At 38.0% G+C, this 23,173-nt stretch overlaps 2 protein-coding genes across 2 annotated transcripts; one reads left to right on the forward strand and one right to left on the reverse strand.

The window, feature by feature from the left end:
* Window positions 1-8,724: 8,724 nt before the first annotated feature.
* On the reverse strand, window positions 8,725-11,423 carry LOC140850905 (trans-resveratrol di-O-methyltransferase-like). Its single transcript, XM_073256004.1, has 3 exons — window positions 11,145-11,423; window positions 10,214-11,049; window positions 8,725-9,167 (listed from the first exon to the last, which is right to left on the reverse strand). The coding sequence occupies exons 1-3, from the start codon at window positions 11,421-11,423 to the stop codon at window positions 8,864-8,866; spliced, it is 1,419 nt and encodes a 472-aa protein (XP_073112105.1). The 3' UTR covers window positions 8,725-8,863.
* A 5,441-nt stretch (window positions 11,424-16,864) lies between these two features.
* Window positions 16,865-18,895, forward strand: LOC140857241 (uncharacterized). Its single transcript, XM_073256005.1, has 4 exons — window positions 16,865-17,733; window positions 17,812-17,913; window positions 18,207-18,294; window positions 18,377-18,895. The coding sequence occupies exons 1-4, from the start codon at window positions 16,865-16,867 to the stop codon at window positions 18,893-18,895; spliced, it is 1,578 nt and encodes a 525-aa protein (XP_073112106.1).
* The last annotated feature ends 4,278 nt before the right edge of the window (window positions 18,896-23,173 follow it).

A 23,173-nucleotide genomic window follows, 5' to 3' on the forward strand; every position in this document is an offset into this window, starting at 1 on the left:
AATAACTTTAGCATAACTTTATGTTATAATTTCTATAGTCCTTTTAGCATAACTTTTTTCCTCCTAATGTTCTGAGACACATTCGAGTATGTGTATCCATATCCATAAAGCATAATATCTGATCATTTAAAATTAAATAATATAAAATAAAATTAATATTTAATAATATTAAATAGAATAAAAATATCAAGTGTATAAAAAATAGTACAATAAATGTTACAAAAATACTAAGTACAAAGAAAGTTAACCCGGAACCATGATTACCGCTGTATCTTGACACAGTAATAAAATATTTTATTATTATTTTAAAAATTATTATTTAAAATAATAATTTATTTATTATTATTTATTATTTAAAAAATAATAAATTATTTTAAAAAAATATTATTATTTTTAAATAATAATAAAATATTATTTTTTAAAAAATAATTTTAAAAAATACAGATGAGCATAGAGGAGACATGGGTGGCATCGGAGGGGGGATTATGGGTGTTCAGCACAAAACTGTATGAGTTTAAAATAGATTTTTAAAATAATAATAAATTATTAATTTTAATAAATAATTTTTTTAAAAATTTAAAAAATAATTTAAAAAATAATTTATTTTTTAAATTATTTTTTAAAAATAATATTTTATTTTAAAAATATTATTACTGAAATTACTGGTCCAAATGGCGATTCCAGTGAAATCGCCGGTCCAACTAGCGATTTCAATAAAACCGCATATTCAAGTGATGATTTCAATTAATAATAAATTATTAATTTTAAAAATATTTTTTAAAAAATATAATTTATATTTATTTTTTATTAATTTTAAAATTATTTATAATTTATATTTATATATATATATATATATATATATTTTTTTTTTTTTTTATTTCTTCATTCTCTTCCTCCCATCCCTCCGATCGTCTTTTCTCTACTGACGGCCAACCCATGCAGCACCATCACCGTCCATCCATGCCTTCCCTCCTGCGGCCCCTGCCCATCGTACCTCCGACATCGCCCCAGCCCCCTGACCGCATTTCTCTCCCGACGCCACCCCCTGGCCCTCCGGCCACGCTCCCCTCCCCTCCCCTCCGTTGAGCCGAAAAAAAAAAAAGAAAAATCATATCGGCGCCAAGGTGGCCGCGAACTGGCGATTTCGACGTGGTTTGTAATTTCGCAAATAAGATGGAGGTGGGGGTACTTTTAGAAATAAAAAATAATTAAAAAAAAAAAACCCAGCGACCTCAGGCCTCGAAATCAGCCAAAGAGACTGCTTGATTTGTCATTTTGCATACTACGTCAACATAAATTGTCATATCCATGACCACATCGCTCTATGATATTATAATTTACAAATTCTAATGAATTACCTTTTTTACATTAAAAAAAATATTACTTTATAATAGAAATTATTGTATTATAGATATTAAATGATATTTTATAATATTCATTCGAACAAATATATTAAATTCATTTTAGATAATATAAGGTCTATTTTTTTTTATGTGAAGTATACATAATATTTCAACTCACCATCTCTAAGATTCTAGAAAAAAACCTAAATTTTCTGCTAGAGAATAGAATAACGGTGTTGGATGTTGGTGGTATTTTTCATAGTGTGGGCCTCTGTAAGTTTCCCATGATAAAATACACATGATTGATTTCAATTATTTTGTCAATCCACTATTAAGATAGATGTCTTTTTCTTTTTTCCTTTTAATTGCACATCACAAGGCCAATTAGTATCGTCCTAATGGATTTCAACCATTAATGCATAGCAAACATCTCTAGAGCAGCAAGTGAAGAAGTACCTTCTATTATTTCAGCTTTGAGAAAACCAATCAACTTGACACGACAGACAAATCACAAACTCAAAAAAGACTAACACAAACATCATGGTAATTCAACCAAAAGCAAACAGTCAGATCCGTGCAACCGTAAGACATCTAATGCGTTATATACGGAAGATCAAAATTAAACTAGAAGGAAGCAGCAAACTGATCAATTCATGGCCATCAGTAGATGACTTTTCTTATCTATTTACTGGTCAATAGTAAACCCCGGTAACCGATCGCAGGCCTAATGCTGGTATGATTTTGTAGCCGGTAAAATCTGCATCAGTGAAAATTTCTTTCCATTCACATTCATTCTGTTGCTTCTCCATGGTTTGGATCATCATGTATGTTGGGATATACCGACCGACCCTACTGCCGACTCACCAGCGTCGACCCATCCTCAACTCCGACTCTACTACGGGCCCGACCGACTTCGTCCGACCGACGGTGGGCAACACCGACAGTGACTACCGATCGTGCCCGATCAGAGTGGATCGGCCTAACGGGTCAACATCGCCTCTGATTACCTGAGAGCCGATCCTCCGTGACCGACTTCCTATCGGGTGGGATACCGCCGACTAACCATCGGTTTGGATACCTGACGTCCCACCTCTACAGGTCCTTCTAGACGCCGAATGAGCGGCATGGGCTGCAGTCCTATCAAGCAAACGCCGTACGAATGCCAGAAGGCATTCCTCTATCGGAAAACCTGGGGCGCTGTCCTGCCAAGGACGCAAATTAATTCCTAGGACCTGTCAACTCGTCAACGACGTGACAACCTCCGATGATTTGACAACTCTCCAGTTGTCTATATCACCAACGGCGAGGCCATACCACGAGGCCATACCACCTCCCACTATAAATCGAAAAAGGCAACAGTGCTAAAGAAGTCCCTTCGAAAACTCTCAAGCCCTCTTTCTCTCCCTCTCTCTCTCTCTCGCTGAGCTCCTTGTTTCCTTTTTACTGTTGTCTAGTCTCCTCTCTGACTTGACCATCGGAGGATCCCCGACGGAGCCACCTCCGGTCAGTATGGACTTTCTTTTGCAGGCGTTCGTTCCCGGCGACCAGGCGACGAGGGGATTGGCCACAACAATGTACATGTCAAAAAGCAGCCGTGTTTCAATCAACTCTGGAAAACCAATATCCAAATCGACCACCATTTCAATAATGATCGCCTTCCCCCATTCTTTTTTAGATGAAACAGTCTTCTTGCATCATTTTAGCATCTTTACACAACCCTCATCACTCCAATCATGTAGCACCCACTACAAATAATAATCATAAGAACTAAGACATGGAGGATGATTGAACATTATCAAACATATGGGACCGGTTTTTTGTTGTTTTTTTTCCCCATGTATCAATGCGTTCCTCAAATTTTGAAGTTAAGTAAACAAATAAGAAAAACATATAGGGCATGGCCTTTATCTTGTGAACAATTGATGTTTTTAGAGAAAAAATAATATCCAATTTCTCACAATTGATTAAGAAAAGAATATTTTGTAATTTTTAACGAGGATATAGATGAATTTATTAGATTTAGAGAAATTGATAGAAAAAAATGAAACATCTTCTCTTACACATTCTTGAGCATGGCTTGGACACCATTAATTAATGTTAACTGATTTGCCTATGAATAGTTGAAATATAAATAAATATTTTTTGTTGCAGCTCGTCTTCGATGGGATAGTTGGATCGTTGCATCTGAGTGTCGAACGACAGGAAGCTAGTGGAGAAGGACTGCTCGTCGGAGAGAAGACACAGTCGAGAGAGACGAAAATGAGAACGAGGGCTCACGGTGCATTAAATGGAGGCAAGGTCAACTTGGGTTGGATGGAAAGGTCGGCCGGTGGCGTCCGATGGCAGCCAAAAAATCTACAAGAAAAGCCTTCGCTGGAGATGGCTCCGGCAAGAACTCTCCGACGCTCAAGTCAGTTTTTAGCTCAACAGATGGAGGAACGAGTAGACAGAGTTTTGAACTCTGAGTATTTGAGTGTGTGTACCTCCTGGGGGTCATTTCTTACCCGTATTTATAGAGAGAGCAGGATGAAGGATGAAAAGACAGGAGAGCATTCCGACAACGTTCAATCATATGGAGCCGCATGGGGGTATCTTTAAATGGTCCTGTCAGCTGGTATGCTTTTGTCCGACATGCCGATGGTCGTGGTGGTGGGTCTCACGTGCTTATATGGCCTAATTAATAATTTTGTAGTGTCCTATCACGGTGCCCGAGAGACCGCTTAGCATATAATCTCATGATGATGCGACTTGATGTGATCCGATGAGACTGCATGATGGCCAGACTTGACTGTTAGCTGTTTGGCCGATGTCGATATCCAGATTGACCACTAGCCAGAGCAAGATAAAAGGAGGGAGAAACATCTTTTCAGGAGTTATAGTGGCCAAGAAGGGGGGAGAAACATCATTCCAAGAGTTATAATGGTCAAGATGAGAGCGAAAAATGCTTTCCTTAGTTTCGCTCGATGCTCATCGTAGCGTGACGCACTTCCGATGACCTTCGGGGAGCCGAGTGCCTCACGATGGAATGAAACGGTGGACCAGCAACATACTCATTCTTTAGCTTAATGCACTGTTTGGTGTAGTGGCCATAGTCGCGATGGAACCGACAGTAGTGTCTTTGATTACAGAGCACTGACCTGGACTTCATGGGCTGAGATCATTGGAGGTAGCTCTTCTCCTCTATCTTCATGCGCAAGAGAAGTAGTCAGAGAGGTGTAGGAGTCATACCTGTTGCCGAAACTTTTGGGCTTCAGATTTCGTCAAGAAGATGGAGCCTCCTTCTCAGTGTAGACTCGACTGGCTCCCACAGAGATTCCTTTTTTTTTCATTTTCTTTTTCTAACCTTTGCCCTCGGACTGGTGCCGGTCAATCGCACCTTCCTCGGTGTGGATGCACTTCTATTCGTACTCGAGAAATTTGGCATAAGTCTAGAGAAACATCTTGTCCAAAGAGTAGGTAAACCTGAAGCTATGCAATCCCCGCTTCATAGTGGCAATTGCCATCGACTCATTGAGATCTTTGACCTCCAGAGTGGCGGTATTGAAGCACGCCATAAAATCACATAAAGACTCCATCCTGCTGTCGGATGGAGAAGAGGCTGTCGGAGGTGCATGGCACCCTCCGGTTGGTGTCGAAATGTACCACGAAGAGCTGCTTGAACTGCTCGAACAAGTGGATGCTTCCAGGTTTAAGCCCGAAGTACCATGTTTGGGCAGTCTTCTAGAGGATAATCGAAAAGGCAATGTAAAGGAGGACGTCGGATGCTCCTTAGAGGAGCATGAGAGCTTTGTAGCTCTCGAGGTGGTCGAGTACTGGATCAGTGGAGCCATCGTATGGCTCTATTTACAATATCTTGAACCGACTAAGAATCGACTCGTCAAGGATCCGTCGAGAGAAAGACGGACTGCTGCTAATGCCGAACTCATTGATGGGGTCCCGATGGTTTGTCTAGAGCTGATTCATGCGGTGATCTAGCTCTCTCATCTTTCGATCGTACTCATCCAACCATCGCTGAGACTAATCTGGATTCGCGAATAGCCTAGGATAGAGTCTTCTTTAGAAGAAGAAGATTTTGGCGGAGACCGCAGTCTCTTCCCTTGGTGTGGAGCTCGTCAAGGGGAAGGAGACTGGCGATCACCAAAGTCAGAACGTGGAGCGCATCGAGAGTCGAGATGCGGTGATCATCAGATGGGTCAAGAACTCACCTGACGGGAGTGTCGAGTCGAACAGCGGGTTGGGGATTGGGCCCAACGACTATGTTGGGAATGCACGCCGTATGGCACCATCTCCTCCAGCCACTGCTACTGCTGGAGACCATGGATGGCCTCCGTCAGCTTCTTCACTAGCTGCACAAGGGCAACAAATTATTGGAGATCTGCTGTCACCACTGGCCATGAGGCACTCGGCTCTACAAGAGTCATCGAGGCACATCAAGCGAGCGGAGCCTGCAGAGGCATTTTGCGTCCTCGTCTTAGCCATAGAGGTTCTTGAGAGGAATAATCTTTGTTTACTTTTTCTTACCCTACCTGGCGTGCCAATCTGTTGCAGCCTATCTCCGATGGGATAGTCGGCCTGGAGCCAAGTAGATGCGCCTGGTTACTGTGCAGTAGAAAACTGAGGAGGGGACTCACCTGTCAGAGGACACAGCAGAAATGGTCAATGGCAAGAGCGAGAGCTGGAGGTGTGCACTAGCGATGATTTCCACAGACATCGGGGCGGCTGGATCTTGGTGAAGTGCTGGGCTATCGGAGGGAGCGAGACCTGCAAGACAAATCCTGTCAGAGGTTTCTCCAGTGAGGATCCTCCAACACTCAAGTCAGAAATAGAACTCAATGGAAAGAGGAACAGAGTCTCAGCATGGAGCCTATGTTGCATACCTGGATGGGTACCCACTTACCTCTATTTATAGAGAAAGCAATGTGGATGATGAGAGGATAGGTGATCATGTCAATCATCTCCTGTTAGCTATGCGATGCCATGTGGGCATCCTTAAATGGTTATGAAGGTGGGCGTGCCTTCTTCTTGATGCGTACGTGATTGTGACAGCGGACGCTACCATGCATGGGACATAATAAATGATCCCGTAGGCGCAATTAATAAATCCATAGCATCACATCATTGCGCGCAGCCAGCCGGCCTGGGTATGGCATCTAAGTGATATGGCCCGACATGGCTTGTCAGAATAACATGGCGGCCACTTTTGGTGCTCAGCTAGTAGGCTGAGACCCTTGCCATTGAAGTAGGTAGAATGGACTTGTCGAGGGGTGGCACTCCATCATCAATTGGCATAGTCGGCTGAACATTGAGTAAATTGCCGGCCCATGCCATTTGTCATTCGTCGTATGCAGCATATCGAACCTAATCGGCTTGGGGCTGACTCTATTATGTCTGCTGCCCTTAAACGGCTAGATGTCGTTGATAGTAGGCGATGGACAGCCGATTAGATGACGCTCACTAGTCTAAGTCAGATTAAGTCATAGCAGTTTAGTCGGTGCAGCTCCCTTAGTCAACAGAGAGATGAAGAAGCATGTTAGTTGGTTGGGCGATGAGGATTTACCCCAACAATTGTAATTCAGCAATTCTGTAAATTGTGTTCATATTGATATAATAGGGGGAAGCATTTTGCTTCCTCCATTAATTTTTTTTTTTACAAAAAAAAAAAATATGGGTCTCTTCTCGAGTTACCACCTTCTCACAAGAAAAATTTCTATTGTCGGCCCTCACAATATGAAATATTGACATGAATTTTTTTTATTTTATTTTGAATTAAACCAAGTCTGCTTGCTTCCTAAACCTGGCTGTAAATCATTCAATATGCCATCTCTGTATATTCACTTCTGCATGTCAGTCTACATGAGATGAGTCATGGTATCATTGCTCGTCGACAAGAGGCATGGATTATAACCAACCAGGTTCAAGTTGCATTGAGCAAGTTTGCTTCTCACATCAACAGAAATTAGTGAATTGGGGTTTATCCTAGTGGTCACATTCACATGCTTGGTAACCGGAAGTTCTAAATTTAAATCTCGAATAGGATGTCTTAAATATTTGAACCTAGATAATTTTGGTGCGGATAGCGGTCCAGCCCTCCCTCTTCTCTTCCTAAAAGAACAATAGAACTCAGCAACCTGAACCCTTCGGCTTGCTTGGTGCAATATCTACCTTACATCTCCTATGGGTTGCAAACTCTAACGTAATAGGAAATGAGGTGATCCCACCTAATCAAAACCGGAACATATACGTCAGTTGTGCCATAACACAGCCCAAATCAAACCGTATTCTTATTTAAGAGAAAAATGAAAAAAACCCAAACAGTATTGTATAATGGTGTTCTAGTTCCTGTACAAACTAGACTCCTTGATCAGCTACAAAATTAACGTACAATAGAAGTTAACTATTAGTATCTGGGGAATCAGGAAATGTTTTGATCTATTGCTTAGCCCGTACTATAGGCACCTTAGTGGAAGCTTAGAGTGGGCTAGGCCGGCTTGCACCACCCCAACCCAATCCCAGCTTCGTTTTTTTTTTTTTTCAAAAAAAAATTTTGGGGTCCATCCAGAGATAGCCAAGTCTTAAATAGGCCTAGACCACTTCACATAATTAAATATGTATAATATTTCTTGGCCAAATGCCAAAGCTTTGTCCTATGTATAATATGTATAATATTTCTCGGTTGTCCTTTTCGTCTTCTCTCCAGATCTTCAACAGCTTAATTCTTCAATGGAGATATTCCTATGGCAATTTTTTTCCCCTTTTCTATGCATGATAATAAAACCCAAGTAACTTGAGCCTCTAATCAGTAGATGAGCTTTGCTGATAGACACCATTTTCTGTTGTCTTTAGCAGTAGTGAGTGAATGGAAACGAGTACACCGTAGCACTCTGAGAAAGTGAGAATAGTATATGCGAGTAAGAATTCCACTTTGGATTTGGTGATTAGGCCATTAGTTTAGGTCAGTAAGATTAGTAGTCAGCTTACAGATTTCTCTCTTGTGATTCTCTAGGATAACAAGAATAGCTGGGCAGAGATTAATAGAATAAAAATGTCTGATATGTCAATGCCTTTTTTTCTTAGTACGGACCTCAATAAGTTTCCAGTGATGAATGCGCATGATTTCTACCAAAAAAAAAAAAAAAGCACTTGATTGATTTCAGCTTGTCATTTCATAGTTAAGATATTTTCTTTTTTCTTTCCATGGCATATGATGAGACCATACTAATATCGGCCAGAAGGATTCCAGCTCGTAAGGCACAACTAACTCTCTAGAAAGGAAAATCAAGAAGTACCTTCTATTATGTCTGCTCTTAGAAAGCCAATCAACTAATTAATATGACGTATATATCCCAAACTAAATAAAGACGAACATAAACATCGCTGGAATTCTAGGGAAAGCCACCAATAAGAGCATCATAAGACTTCTAATACGTTACATAATGAAGATCTAAGATTAAACCAGAAGAGAGCAGCAAATTGATCAATTTATGGCCACCATTAGATGGCTTCCCTTATCTATTCACCGGTCAATGATAAACCTCGATAATCGATCGTAATCCCAATGCTGATGTGATTTTGTAGTTGGTAAAACCTGCATCAATAAAAATGTTTCTCCATTCATATTTATTCCTTTGCTTTCCTGTGGTTTGGACCATTATGTGCATATCAAAGAGCAGCTGTGTTTCGGCCAACTCAGGAGATCTAATGTCGAAGTCGACTACCATTTCAATAATAATCACCTTCCCTCCCTTTTCTTCAGATGGAACAGCCTCCTTGCATCGTTTCAGTATCTTCACGCAGTCCTCGTCGCTCCAGTCATGCAGCACCCACAATAAAAAATGATCGACCATCAGAAGTAAGACGTACATATGGTAAGGCTGGAAGTTATCAAACACATGGGATTACTTTTTGTTATGCTTTTCTTGTTTTTGTGCCAATCTATCAATGTCAGCTTCAAATTTGAGGGTTAGGTAACCACGTAAGAAAACCATGACCTTGTTTGCCGAGAACAAACGACCTTTTTTCCTTTCAGCGCTGAACAAGCTACGTGTGTAGTTGAGCGTCAAATAATTATGTTATTACCAGGACACATTTCACCTGCCCAACATCCACAATAGTGCACAAATCTAACGATCGATGGATCGGCCGCATCACATCTCTTGGATGCAAGTGGAAAATAGTTCTTTTTTCTTTTTTTTTTTTTTTTTTGGATGCAATGGGTAGTAGGACCTTCCCAGTATTTTATTTCAGTGTGGAGCAAGTGGGGATAGTTAATCGGCAAGCCAAAAAAAGTTCTGCCAGCTTGCTCTGGGTAATCAAGCTAATTAGTGCGTCTTATTTGGCATAAATCAAGAGCACTCACTTGGTGGGGTAATGATGCCACTCTTGATTTAGCATGCAATCGGTTCTTTTAATCACCTTCAGCAGATCCATTAAAAGAATATTACATTTTTCTTAGGAAACTTAAATTTCTCTTAGCTACAAATTTTTTGAACATGCAAACTGATGCCCGAAATATTTTTAGATTAGAGAGCTGACGCCCTTATAGGAGTGTAAATTGTATATTGAATTTTTCCCGAAAACATGAAGGATCAAATCCAAACGTGATAAATTGAGGGGATTCACGTTTGCAAGCAGATAATATCAAAATTCAGATCTTTAATAAAAATATCTGCTTTTAATAAATTGTTTTAGATTTTTCTTTTATAACAGATGATGTGGCTACTATATCAAAGTAATGGTCCTTTAATCCTCGATCTGAATCTTCAATGAACTACTGCATATATATAATTTAGTTTATAACAAATACTGTGGCATGAAACAGAGCTACTATATGTACATCAAGTCACCACAAAGTACTAGAGCAGGAGCATACCTTGAGCAGCACCGCATCAGCAGGAGGAACATACTGAAACATGTCTCCCGCGACAAGCTGGACCGTCTCGCCCGCTTCCGAGCTCGCTACCACCTGAGGGAGGTCAAGTACGGTGCACTTCACGTGTGGATAGTCATCGGCGATGGCACGTGCCATCGTGCCCGTCCCTCCACCAACATCCACCAGCGAGCTCAGGCCCCGGAAGATCTCGCCGCACTCCTCCACAACCACTTTGGCCACGAACCGAGCGTCGCTTGCCATCCCCTCGTTCAGCAAGCTGTTGAAGGCCGGGCTTTGGCTGGTGGCCTCCCAAACACCCTTCCCATGTGCTGCCTCAAGGGGAGTGGCCGGCAGATTATCTTGCTTGAGCCAACTACTGAGGTGATACCATGGGTGTAGGAACATTTGGTCCAGCATTGCGAGAGCGAAGGACGAGACGTTCACATCTTTCTGATTGACAAGGAGAGCAGACATGGTGGTGGGGATGTACAGCTCTTCGTCGTGGTCGTGACTGTTTCCATCTCGCTCCCGAGCGAAGAATCCCGAGAACACCAAGAGGCGCATGAGGCGGCGCAGGTCGTTGTTTCTGGTGGGGGGTATGGATAGTTTGGTTGCTAGTTCAAGGAGGGAGGTTGGCTTGCCATGGGCGTGGATGATGTCAGCTATGCCGAGCTCCACGGCACACTTGAGGGACATGGAGTTTATGAAGCTAAATTTGTGGTTCCATGCATGGGCTTGAGCTTTCAGGAGCTCCAAAGATTGACATTCTCCATCCAAGGATTCCATCACACTTGCACTCTTTTTCCAGGCCCTGAGTCTCTTATGGATTGCTAATTGCTATTTTGATGCTACCATAAATAGGTCTTTAGAGGGCAGCTTCGCAATTTTAGGCGCACTTCGGACACGTGAGATCATTAAAAAACGAAGAATACGGAAACCTGAAAATCACCTATTGGATTATCTATATCATCTTTTAATATATAACTGGTGATGCACCCTGTAGTCGGGTATTTCCGTTTTCCATGCAACTGTGATTTTATTTTAAACGTGAAACTCCCACAAAGGCGTCTAATTAGTACCTGGGGCCTACGCCAAATCCCATGGTGGATAACACGCCACGCTGCCCCTTGTGTTTCACCAATTCCTGACTGCGCGTTATCCACCGCGCATATGCTCCGGGATTCGCCCAAGTCCACTGGGACCTGATCCATGCGATGATTTTTCCACAAAATCTACCCCAATGTAACGATGGGAAGCACAGATGGAAAGAAGCGTAGATAGAGAAGAAAGAATGGACGATGAAGAAAATAAGTGGATTTTTTATCTATTTTTTTATATATTTGATGAAAAATGAAAGGATAGATACACTACAAGAAATCTTATCTATAGTGGCAAGTATTTTGTGGTAAAAAAAATTTTTGCCACTGAAAATAAATATTCTATGACAAGAAATCATGCTCGTCACTGATTAGCATCAATTGATTTATTTTAGTGACAAACAAATATTTTTATCATAGATTATTAATTATTGGTGACAAAAAAATTTTTCTTGTCACTAGAACTTGTCACTAAATAAAAGTGCAAAAAACTAAAATATTAGTTAGAAAAATAAAATATTATTCGTGACAAGAATTAAAATTCTGTCACTAAAAGGCATCGGTGACAATAATTATTTATCACAGAAAATATTTTTTTGTCACAGAAAAAAATTCAATGACAATATTTACTCGTCACTGAAACAAAAAAATATTAAGCACCAAATCCCTGATTGGAAGCCCTTTCTTTGCCCTCTAAAAAAAAAAAAAGAAGAGGAAGAAGAAGAAGAAGAAACGAAATGTTTCATCTCCTTCATGTTTACCACTTCTTCACAAGTACTCAATCCCAGAAACCCCCACACCTATTAGTAGTGATGTGAGAGAACTCACAATTGGCACCCTTCCAATTGATAACTCCATTGAAGAAAATATTCTGGTGCACATTGGATTGGATTTGGAGGAGGCCGTCATACTATATTAAAAATTAAAACTCAAAACCCCGGCTCTAATACCAAAAGTCTTTTTGTATAGATATGCCCATTCTTGTTGCTCCTTGGATTGATTTTGATGATTACAAAGCATTTGAAGGGGTACTATTGATTTTCGCTTGAAAAAGACTTATTACTCTTCAGGGGCAAAATCATAATTTTACCAAACCCTAATTTGAAAGCATCAAATGATAGAACAAAAGATTTGTGATCCATTGGTGAAAATTTTATTATTTTTGGACTTGTATTTTGAAAGATATTCATATTTGAAAAATATGAGTCGACCCATGAGTCGACTCATGGCATATGAGATGATTGGCACGCTGAATTTTTGGATGGCACAAACTTGGCACACCCTGTGAGTCGATCCATGAGTCGACCCCCAAGGCATGAGTCGATCCATGAGTCGACCTCTGCGGGTTTTAGGCCAATTTTACAGAACCGTGCTTCCCTTCTCATTTTCTGATGTTTTTCCACAGAGATCGACCCATGAGTCAACCCCCAGACATGAGTCGACCCATGAGTCGACTCCTGTGACGGGATTGTTCCGTATTTTTAACCCGTTTCAAGTGCTTTTAATGCTCATTTAATGAAAAATTTTCTGCCGCTGAGAAACCAATCTTCGCGCGTTGTTCTTGGTTTCATGGGAAAGAGGCCCAAAACCCCTCGTCTTCCTCATTTGGCCGCTCCAAGCCTCCCCACCTGATTAAGCCTCATAAAAAATAGAGAAAAATCCAGGGAAAACATCAAAAAAATAGACGAAACAGAGGACGGATAGAAAAAATCAAAGGTATGCCCTTTTTCCTCATAGATTGATCATTTTCCTTTGGTTTTTGCATCTTTTTCTTTTCATTTCGTTATCTGTTTTTGGAGATCTATGGAGAAGGAGAGCATCTAAGGATATTAGAGGGGTTTTGAGGTTCTGATGATATGAGATTTTATGTGAGTTGCAGCGATGTGAGCTTAAGGTTTTGGAGAGCTAATCTGGGTAGAAGCATGATATTTTGTAGGGTTAGGGGATTTTTGATTGAAAAGATTTTTCTTTGGTTTCTTTATTTTCAATTTATAGAGTTCTATTCAAATGATAATACGAATATGATACTAAATCCATGGTGTCAGACTTCCAAGCTCCATTTTTTTTTTTTTTGGCTCCTAACTATCAGTTTATGGAGTTGTGTTCTCATGATAATATGAATATGATACCAATCTGTTCATCAGGCAGTGAGTCTTAGATGTAAGATCCAGACGTCCAGAACGTGTTCACGCCTATGCATCAGTGAGTCCCGGACACAACGTCCGAACATCCAAGCCTTGCATCCGGAACGTTCTGACTCACTCCCCTGCCTTAGTTTTGGACGCTCCTACCTCTCAATAAGTCTTACCATCTATTTCTTTGTATGCAATGACCTGTGTCCCGGTGCCAGTTTCTATTGCTACTAAGTTAGAGAAGGATTTCAAAAGTTGCTTTTGGGGTCATTCTTCAGATAAAAGGGGTCTTCATTATATTGTTTGGGAGATGGTCTACCTAAGGAATCTGGGTCTTGGGCATTAAACCTCTCACTTTTATAAGACAAGCTTCTTTATATAAATTGGCTGACGATATGATTCTTCATCCTGATAACTTATGGGCTAGAGTAACACCTACTAAGTATCAGTTTTCAGGATGGGTTAGTCCCCTTAGAAGCTCTGCTATCTAGAACAAACTATGTGGCTTTGGAACCAAAATTCAGTAGAACTACAGAAGGTATGTTGGGAACGGTTCCTCTATTAATGTTTTCTCTCGTGCTTGGCAATCTCTCCCTCTTCTTAACTAACCCAGAAAAAGAACACACAATAATAATAATTCCTCCCATATAATATTTAGAGAGGTTAGAGGAGGATGAAGCACTTCAGCCGAACTCACCGGCCTTTGAGATGGTGAAGAGGTAAGGAGAGAGACGAGCCTTTCTGATGAGGGAGAAAGAAGAGGGGAGAGGGGAAAGTGTCTTCATATGTTGAAGGCTTTGCTTTTGTTTATTTTTAAGTTTATGCATGAGGACTTCCAACGTGTGATATGGGTTGAATAAATACAGGAGAATATATATTGGATGGAGGAATGTCACCATACAAAAGCTTAGATTGATTGAATAGTTCAACTGTATTAATAATTTTCTGCTTGATTAATCTGAGAGAATGGGTACTGCTCTCCTTGTGATTGCTCTAGAAGTAAGATGGGGCACCACTCGGGTGATGCAAATTTCAACAGCCAACCCTCCCCTGGTCCTTTAAAGTGAGGACAAATTGGAGGTACCTTTTTTTTTTCTTTTTCATTTAGTTAAAGGTACCAACTTATCTATTTGGTAAAGGTTCTTGGTTGTTTTATGAGATATTTGGGCCCAAATCCTTCCCTAACCTACTTTGGGAAGTGATTTATTAGCATGGACACCTCATAAAAAATGGTTACATAAACCTTGATTACAAATCTTATTTGGTTGTCCTCTGTATTTATAATATGTTTGCAGGTATGATTGTATACAAGTGAAGCAAATGATGATTTGGCACACTCTCCTTGTTCCCTTTTGTTTTTTTTTGAAGTAAACTTTTCTTGCTCCCTTAGCTTACAAGCAAAGCAAAATCAATGGAGGAAATTATTTGTAGACCTTCTTTCTCCCTTATAGCTTTCGCTCACCATCATACATCACCCACAACACTTCTTCATGATACCTTTATTTTGAAAAGAGAAATATAAATAACAGATCAAGCTAGTGACAGAAAGGACTGGGTGCTAATTCGTTTAGCTAGTTTAAAATCGAGCATGGCAAGGATGGTTGTGTATTTTTGTCTAGATCCCGTTTCCCCCTTGGTTTGAACTCTTTGGCCTACTCAAACTTTTGATTTATACCTCTTCATTTCCTTCATGAATTGGCTTATGGATATTATCCATATGAATATGATACTGAATCCATGGTGTGAGACTTGCAGTAGGCTAATTTCCACCTTTCTGAACTCTCATATGGGGCCAGAATAATTTTTTTGAGATTTTTCAATTCAATTTATGGAGCTCTGTTCTATTGATGATATGAATATGAACTACTGTATATAGGGCTTTAAATTATATATTTATTGTTAAAATAAGCATCTTACGAACCTCAATTTTCTATGTTCAATTATCTTTCTAATTCTTACGCTACCTGCTGATTGTAGTTTTACCATAACAACTCATTTTATTATAGTTGATATTATTTTATTATCTATTATAATGTGCAGGACATAATGTCAGATAAGAACTGGATGAAACTTAATGACAGAGCAAGTATGGAATATATAAATGGAGTCCATTCGTTTCTTAACTTTGCTTTTGGTCAGCCAACTGTTAGTGATAGAATACGATGTCCTTGTACTAAGTGTAGAAATACAGTCTTTAAGGGCCGACATGAAGTGAGGGCTCACTTGATCCGAAATGGAATTGTGAAAAGTTATAAACATTGGGTTTATCATGGTGAGACAATTGAGGAAAATTTAGAGGAATGCAATGCTAATAGTAGAGACAATTTAGATGAGGAAGAAAATACAGATTATGATGACTTAATTGGAATGGTTCATGATGCATGTGCTTTCATAAATACTGATGTTGAAAGAGATGATGTGAATGAAGGATATGAACCATAAGAACCAAATCCAGAAGCAGCAGCCTTTTACAGGTTGCTTAAAGATGCCGATAAAAATTTATATCCTGGATGTGACAAGGTCTCCAAATTATCCTTTGCTGTGAAGTTACTCCATTTAAAATATTCAAATAATTGGAGTGATACATCAATGGATAAGTTGCTGAAGATTTTTAAGGAAGTTCTTCCAAATGGTGCCTTAGTTCCAAACTCATTTTATGAAGCTAAGAAGCTTATTCAGGATTTGGAACTTGAACATATAAAAATAGATGCATGCTTGAATGATTGTGTTATATATTGGGGAGAGCATGCCAATGCAATCGTATGTCCTGTATGTAACTTATCCCGCTGGAAATATCAAGGTAGAACATGCAATATCCCTCACAAGATTTTACATTATTTTTCTTTGAAACCAAGACTCCAGAGGTTGTATATGTCTAAAATCACTGCAAAGGACATGAGATGGCATGAGGAGAAAAGGATAAATGATGGCATATTAAGACATCCAGCTGACTCATTCGCTTGGAAATCCTTTGATGATAAGTACAAGTCCTTTTCTGCAGATCCTCGGAGTGTTAGGCTTGGTCTTGCAAGTGATGGCTTCCAACCATTTGGAAATATGTCTACCCCTCATAGTATATGGCCAGTTGTGTTGATTCCATATAATTTACCTCCATGGCAGTGTATGAAAGATCTTTATTTTATGATGACACTTCTTATTCCAGGTCCTAAGTGCCCCGAAAATGACATTGATGTGTATCTACAGCCTTTAATTGAAGAGTTGAAGGAGTTATGGGATATAGGAGTAGAGACATATGATGCTCATACACGATAAAATTTCAACTTACATGCTATTGTCCTTTGGACTATTAATGATTTTTCCACATATGGTAATTTGTCTGGATGGATGACTAAAGGAAAACTAGCTTGTCGTTGTTGCCACAAAGACACTTGCTCTCTTTCAATACGAAGTAAGATTTGTTACATGAGGCATCGTCGGTTCTTACCCAAAAATCATTCATGGCGACGTAATAAAAGATCTTTTGATGGAAAATGTGAATATAGAGATGCACCTAAGGTACTAACTGGTGATGATGTGTTGGATCAGCTGCGTAAGTTAAAAAAAGTTACTTTTGGGAAGGGTCAAAAGCGTAAGCGTGATGATTTTAACGATATTTACAATTGGAGGAAGAAGAGTATATTCTTTCAATTGCCTTATTGGAAGGATCTGAAATTATGCAATAATCTTGATGTGATGCATATTGCGAGAAACGTTTCTTCTAACATTTTAGGAATTGTGCTGGATATAAAAGGAAAGACAAAAGATACATTGAAGGGCCGTTTTGACCTTGTAGATATGAACATTAGGCACAATCTTCATCCTTATATTGAAAATGATAAATTGAAGATGCCAGTTGCAACTTATACATTATCCCCACAAGAGAAGATAGCCTTTTGCAATTTTTTATCTAATCTAAGGGTCCCTGATGGATTCTCTTCTAACATATCAAGATGTGTAAATATAAATGAGAAGAAGATTTCTGGCTTAAAGTGCCATGACCATCATATCCTTTTGCAGCAAATACTTTCAGTTGCCATTCGGGGATTATTGCCTAAGTTTGTTTGTGAGCCATTGATTGAGCTAAGTAACTTCTTTAGAAACTTATGCTCAAAGTCGTTAAAAGTTCAAGATCTAAAACAGTTGGAGGATGACATTGTTATGACTCTGTGTAAACTTGAAACAATATTCCCACCAGCTTTCTTTGATATTATGATTTATTTACCAATTCACTTGGTAAGCGAGGCTAAAATTGGTGGACCGGTCCAATATAGATGGATGTATCCAGTTGAAAGGTAATCCTTAACTTTTTGAAACTTAAATATAATTTTTTTTGTATTATTTTTGACTTAATTAATATCTTTTGAATCTAGATATTTGCGAACATTAAAGTCTTATGTCCGAAACAAAGCTCGTCCAGAGGGGTCAATTGCAAGAGGTTTTCTTGCAAATGAATGCCTTACATTCTGTTCTAGGTATTTGAATAGTGTTGAAATAAAATTTAATCGAGTCCCACGAAATGATGATGGAGCTACTTCATACCAAGGACTATCAATCTTTGCCAAAGATGGCTGTGCAAAAGGAGCTTTTAAGTCTTATGAGCTTAATGCTCAGGAGTTTACACAAGCTCAAGCATATGTTCTTCGAAACTGTGAGGAAGTTTAGCCATATATTGAGTAAGAACAAAATCTTGTTATTATGAAAATCTTCAAAGAACTTTATTTCTACTTCAATCATCTTTATTATTGATTAATTATGTCATTCATAGGGAGCATAAAAAAGAATTGGAAGAGGCGAGCTCAAGAAATATCCTGGCTAGACATCACAAAGAATTTCCAGATTGGTTTTATGAACGTGTAGGTATCATATAATATAGGTAAATACTTTAAGTTACTTTTATTTATGCTAATAATGGCTTAATTTATTAATCTTAAATAGGTTTCAAAGCTTAAAGCTAAAGGCAAAGCAAGTGAAGATCTTCTAAGCTTGGCTGTTGGACCGTTCAAAATAGTTCATAGATATGGAACTTACATTGTCAATAGATTCAGATTTCATGCAAGAGATCGTGCAATTGGGCGAAAAAGTCAGAATAGTGGAGTGCTTGTAAAAGGAGATGATACATCTGCTGATAAAGAATACTATGGAGTGTTGGAAGATATTTTTGAATTGTTGTATGTGGGAAATAAAAAAGTAGTTCTTTTCAAATATTACTGGTGGGATGTTGGCCGATTGGGACGAGGATATAGGGTTGACAACTATGGATATATAAGCGTAAATATCCATGGATCTTTGAACACTAATGAGCCTTTTGTGTTGGCTTCTCAAACTCAACAAGTGTTCTATGTAGAAGATTTAGTTGATAGCAATTGGCTTGTTATGGTAAAAACTTATCCACATGATGCTTATGATGTGCCATCTGTAGATATGATGCAGATGATGATGATGATGATAGTTTGATCGAAGATGATGTCTACCAACAAGAGGAACAAGAACAAAATTTTTAATATGGCCAAGTCATGAACAATGATGAGTTGATAGGAGTGCTACATCGAGATGATCTTCAACCACAAAGCTTTTCACCCAACAATGACACAAATAGAGAGAATCTGACATTAGATGATTTTATTAATGATGATGAGATAGAAGAAGAAGCTAAAAGCGAAACAGATGATGATCAAAACAACCATGATGAATACAGTTCTGATGAATATAGTCCTGATGATTAGCCTATTTGTAATTAGAATTTTATTTTTTATCATGTTGGAAGAAGAAACATTATGTGATGACCAACAGGTATTTTAATTTAAATCATTTTATTGTGTTCATATTATTTTTGTATCTTCTGATGGCATATTCATATTTTTTTGTGCATTTAGTAGATGTTGCTGATAATTAGTTGAACTTTTACTAAAAAGCTTGCTTATTATTTTTATTAAGAAATGGTTAGATGTAGAGGAAGAGGTGCACGAATTGGTGGACGAGGACAACGCCCTGTTATTGATATAAGATTTCAAACAAATGAAGTTACATCACCTCATCGAGAAAGGCTGCGGCGAAATCAATCACAAGAAGAGGCACAACTTTGGGACCAACAAAACCAGCAGACAAATGAACACCAAGACCAGTTGCTTGAATTGCAACAAAGTCAATCCCATGGACAGCAACTTCAAACTCAACCAAGAGTTTCTAGTCATTGTAGTATTGCTGGTATAATAATATTTTATTTATAGCTGAAACTTTTAATTTATTCTACTTAAATTTAGTTATACTAATTGTAATTTATTTTCTATAGCAACTGTTTCAAGTAAGAATGTACGTGGGCGTTACAAATGTATTAAGGTTGATATGAGAACAAAGAATAGACCATTGAAAGTTAGCATCCCTCATGATATACTGAGAGCAGTAGGAGAAAATGCTAGAGATATTGTCAATTTTTGTGGTTATGTTGTCAGGACACAAGCTCCATTAATTACAAAAAATTGGCCAGATGTGGCAAATAGAGTAGGTGAGCGAATGTGGCTACAAGTAAAGGTAAATTAAATATTTATGATTGATTTTAGTATCTTGTTTATTTCTATTTATATATATTAACATACAATTTACATTGTTTGTGTCTTCTAGGAGAAGTTTAAGATGGAAGATGATAGGAATGAATATCGTTTATGTGCTTTTGTCTTGGCCACCATGCAACGACTTTATAGAGGTTGGAGAAATCGCTTGCATGATTTATATAAGAAATTTAAAACTGATGAGGAGAGGTTGGCTAATATTTCTGAAGATGTTACTCCAGAAGATTGGAAATATATGATGGCATACTTCAGCTCTGATGCTTTTCAGGTTTTTGCAAATTAAAATTTAATTTATATTTAAAATATATACATCATCATTTTGGATTTATAGATGATGTTAGTTGCATATATCAATTGTTTGTAGAAAGTAAGCAAGCGAAATGCAGCAAATAGGGCAAAGCTAGTTACTAAGCATACATGTGGCACCCGATCTTATGCTGAAGTTGAAGAATCAACTGTAAGTTTTTAGAATAAATTGAAGATTTAACATAGTTTTAGGAACTTCTAAATAAAACACTTATTTTTTTGTGATTCATTTCAGAGGGACCCAGAAACAGGTGAAAAAGCACCACCAGATCAGGTTTGGTTGATTCAGCACACTAAGAAAAATAAAGGAGAATTAGTATGGTCTGACCCTAAATCCAAGGAGATCCATGTTAGTTAAAAAACTTTTCTTATTGTTCTTAAAATTCATTATGCATTATTTTGGCATCTAATCTTTGATAATCTATTACAGGAACAACTTGAGGAGGTTGTTCAACAAACACAAGAGAATGAATCCCAAATGACTCGTGATGACATATTACTGCAAGTACTTGGCCAAAAGTCTGGTTATTTTCGTGGCAAAGGTGCTGGAAAGAAGGCACCATCTAAGAGAGTTAGGTATAATGAAAATGTGCAAGAAGAGGTACAAAGAGCTGTCGAACAAGCTAAGGAATCGTTGGTGGATAGCATTAGAGAAGATGTTCGAGCTCAATTGCAAGATGAGGTTAGAGCTGAGATTCAAGCTCAAATGGAGGAACAAGTTAATGAAAAAGTTAATGCTATGATCCAAGCTCGCTTTGCTGTCTTTTTTGAAACTTTCTCCCAATCAAGAGCTTCATCTTCCTCAATGCATGAACTTTGACCAAGTAAGAATTTTTTACTTTTAAAAAAGTAGAAAAGTTAAATATGATATTTTTTTTTCTTGTTTTCAATGATCTATAAGAGAGGAATATAAACAACAACCAATCAGCTATAGTATACTTAGGTACAGTGCTGCATTCTAAGAGCGTGAGATCCATAATTTTTTATAATTCTAGGAATGGCAACTTTGAATTGAGATTCTTAATATATAGTCAATTCTTTTTTTTTAATTTTTTATTTTAGAAGTTTAATTGCTAACATGCCTGAGCTCATTTCTTGTGTAGTCCATTGAAAACATGGATTGAAAACCTTTCTTGTTGTCTCAACTTTTCAATATGAGGTATAAATTTACAAATTATATGCAAAAAAAGTTGCCTTATTTTTTTTTTTAAATTTTTAGTGGATAATCTGTTGCTTATCTAGAGGTTGCTAGACTTTAATTACTCAAAACTTTATTCTAGCCAATCATTTACTAATCCAAACCTTGTTTATATGCAGGAATAATATAGGCAGCTACTTCTGTTGGCATTATGGGAGTACATCAACTAGCTTCAATTTGAAAATATGGATGTCATAGGCTGTTAGTTTTGATCAGTTAAGTAGAATGTAGGGTGCTTATGAACTATAGGTACTAGTCAGTGTTTTTTTTTAATTAATTTTGGATGTCCTGTCGAATTCCAAACAGTGAAATTGAAAATTCCTTGGATGTCTTGGATCATGTACTGTTGGTTTTGATCAATTAAATAGCATATGGAGTGCTTATGAACTACTGGAACTATCTTGTAATTTTTATTTTGGATATCTACTGAAATGCAAATATTGAGAAAAATGTATTTGGATTCTTAGTTTGCTTGTGAATGAGATGAATTTCTGTAGCCATAAATTGTCATAAAAGAATGGTACACTAAATTTTAGTGACAATAACAAGTTGTCACATATGAGATTTTCCATGACAACAAAAGTTCTTGTCACTTTAAGCTATTTCAGTGACAAGAAACTTTATCACTAAACAGAGTCATTATTGTCCCAAAACTAATTTACGTTATTGCATTGTGACAAGAATGATTTGTTTCTGTGACAAGTTAAGTTGTCACAAATTTTATTTTCAGTGACAAGTGAAACTCTTGTCTCTGTAAGACTTTTCTGCAATAAGAGAACTCGACTCTAAATAGATTTACTATTGTCACAAGATCCTTCAAGGCATGCCCATTTCATTGTATTGGTGACAGCAAAAAGTACATTAAGTGACAAGCTCTATTGTCACAGAAAAGAAATGATTCAGTGACAAAAAATTTAAGTTGTCATAAATGGTTTTAGCGATGAAGCAATTACGACCGGCTAGTGACAATAGTTTGTTGTCAGAGAAATTCATCAGTAACAATATTCCAAGTTTCAGTGACAACATTGCTTGTCACAAAAAACTAAATTTCTTATAGTGATAAAAATGATTTTTTTTTTGTTTGATATAAGAAGAATGAAAGAAAAAATAAATGATATTTATATAATATTTTTATTAGACTATTTTTTAATAAAAATATTTTTATTATCAATTTATAATACTTATTTATATTTAATAAATAAATAATATATAAATTATTGTGCACTTTCTCTAAAATGTGAAGATCTGAAAATCACCGGCAAATAGCACCAAAGGGACGGCTCCAAGGGTTCCCTTCTTTCCTTCATTGGAGGTGGCAGCTAGGATTTGTTTTTCCCTCCTAGGATGGCGTGCAACCAAAGTAAAGGAGAGAGATGAGGGTTTTGGGAGCTAGAAATGCCATATTGTATTCCACCAACATTAACTATTACAATAATAGGTTTATATACCCTAGGGTTTCTCAAACCCTAATAAACCATGGCACAAAAACTTCCCTGGCTAACCCACATAAAAGTACTCACCCAAGCCGATGTACATTTATATCTTGCATGCTCCCAACCCCTTGGACTAAATCCTAGCCCATACATGAATTAGCCCCTTAAGACCTCTCAAATCAAGCCTTAAGACCCTTAAAATCAAATTCAATCCAAAATCCAAATAGAA

This window comes from Elaeis guineensis, chromosome 4 (assembly GCF_000442705.2).
Source record: "Elaeis guineensis isolate ETL-2024a chromosome 4, EG11, whole genome shotgun sequence".
NCBI lineage: Eukaryota > Viridiplantae > Streptophyta > Magnoliopsida > Arecales > Arecaceae > Elaeis > Elaeis guineensis.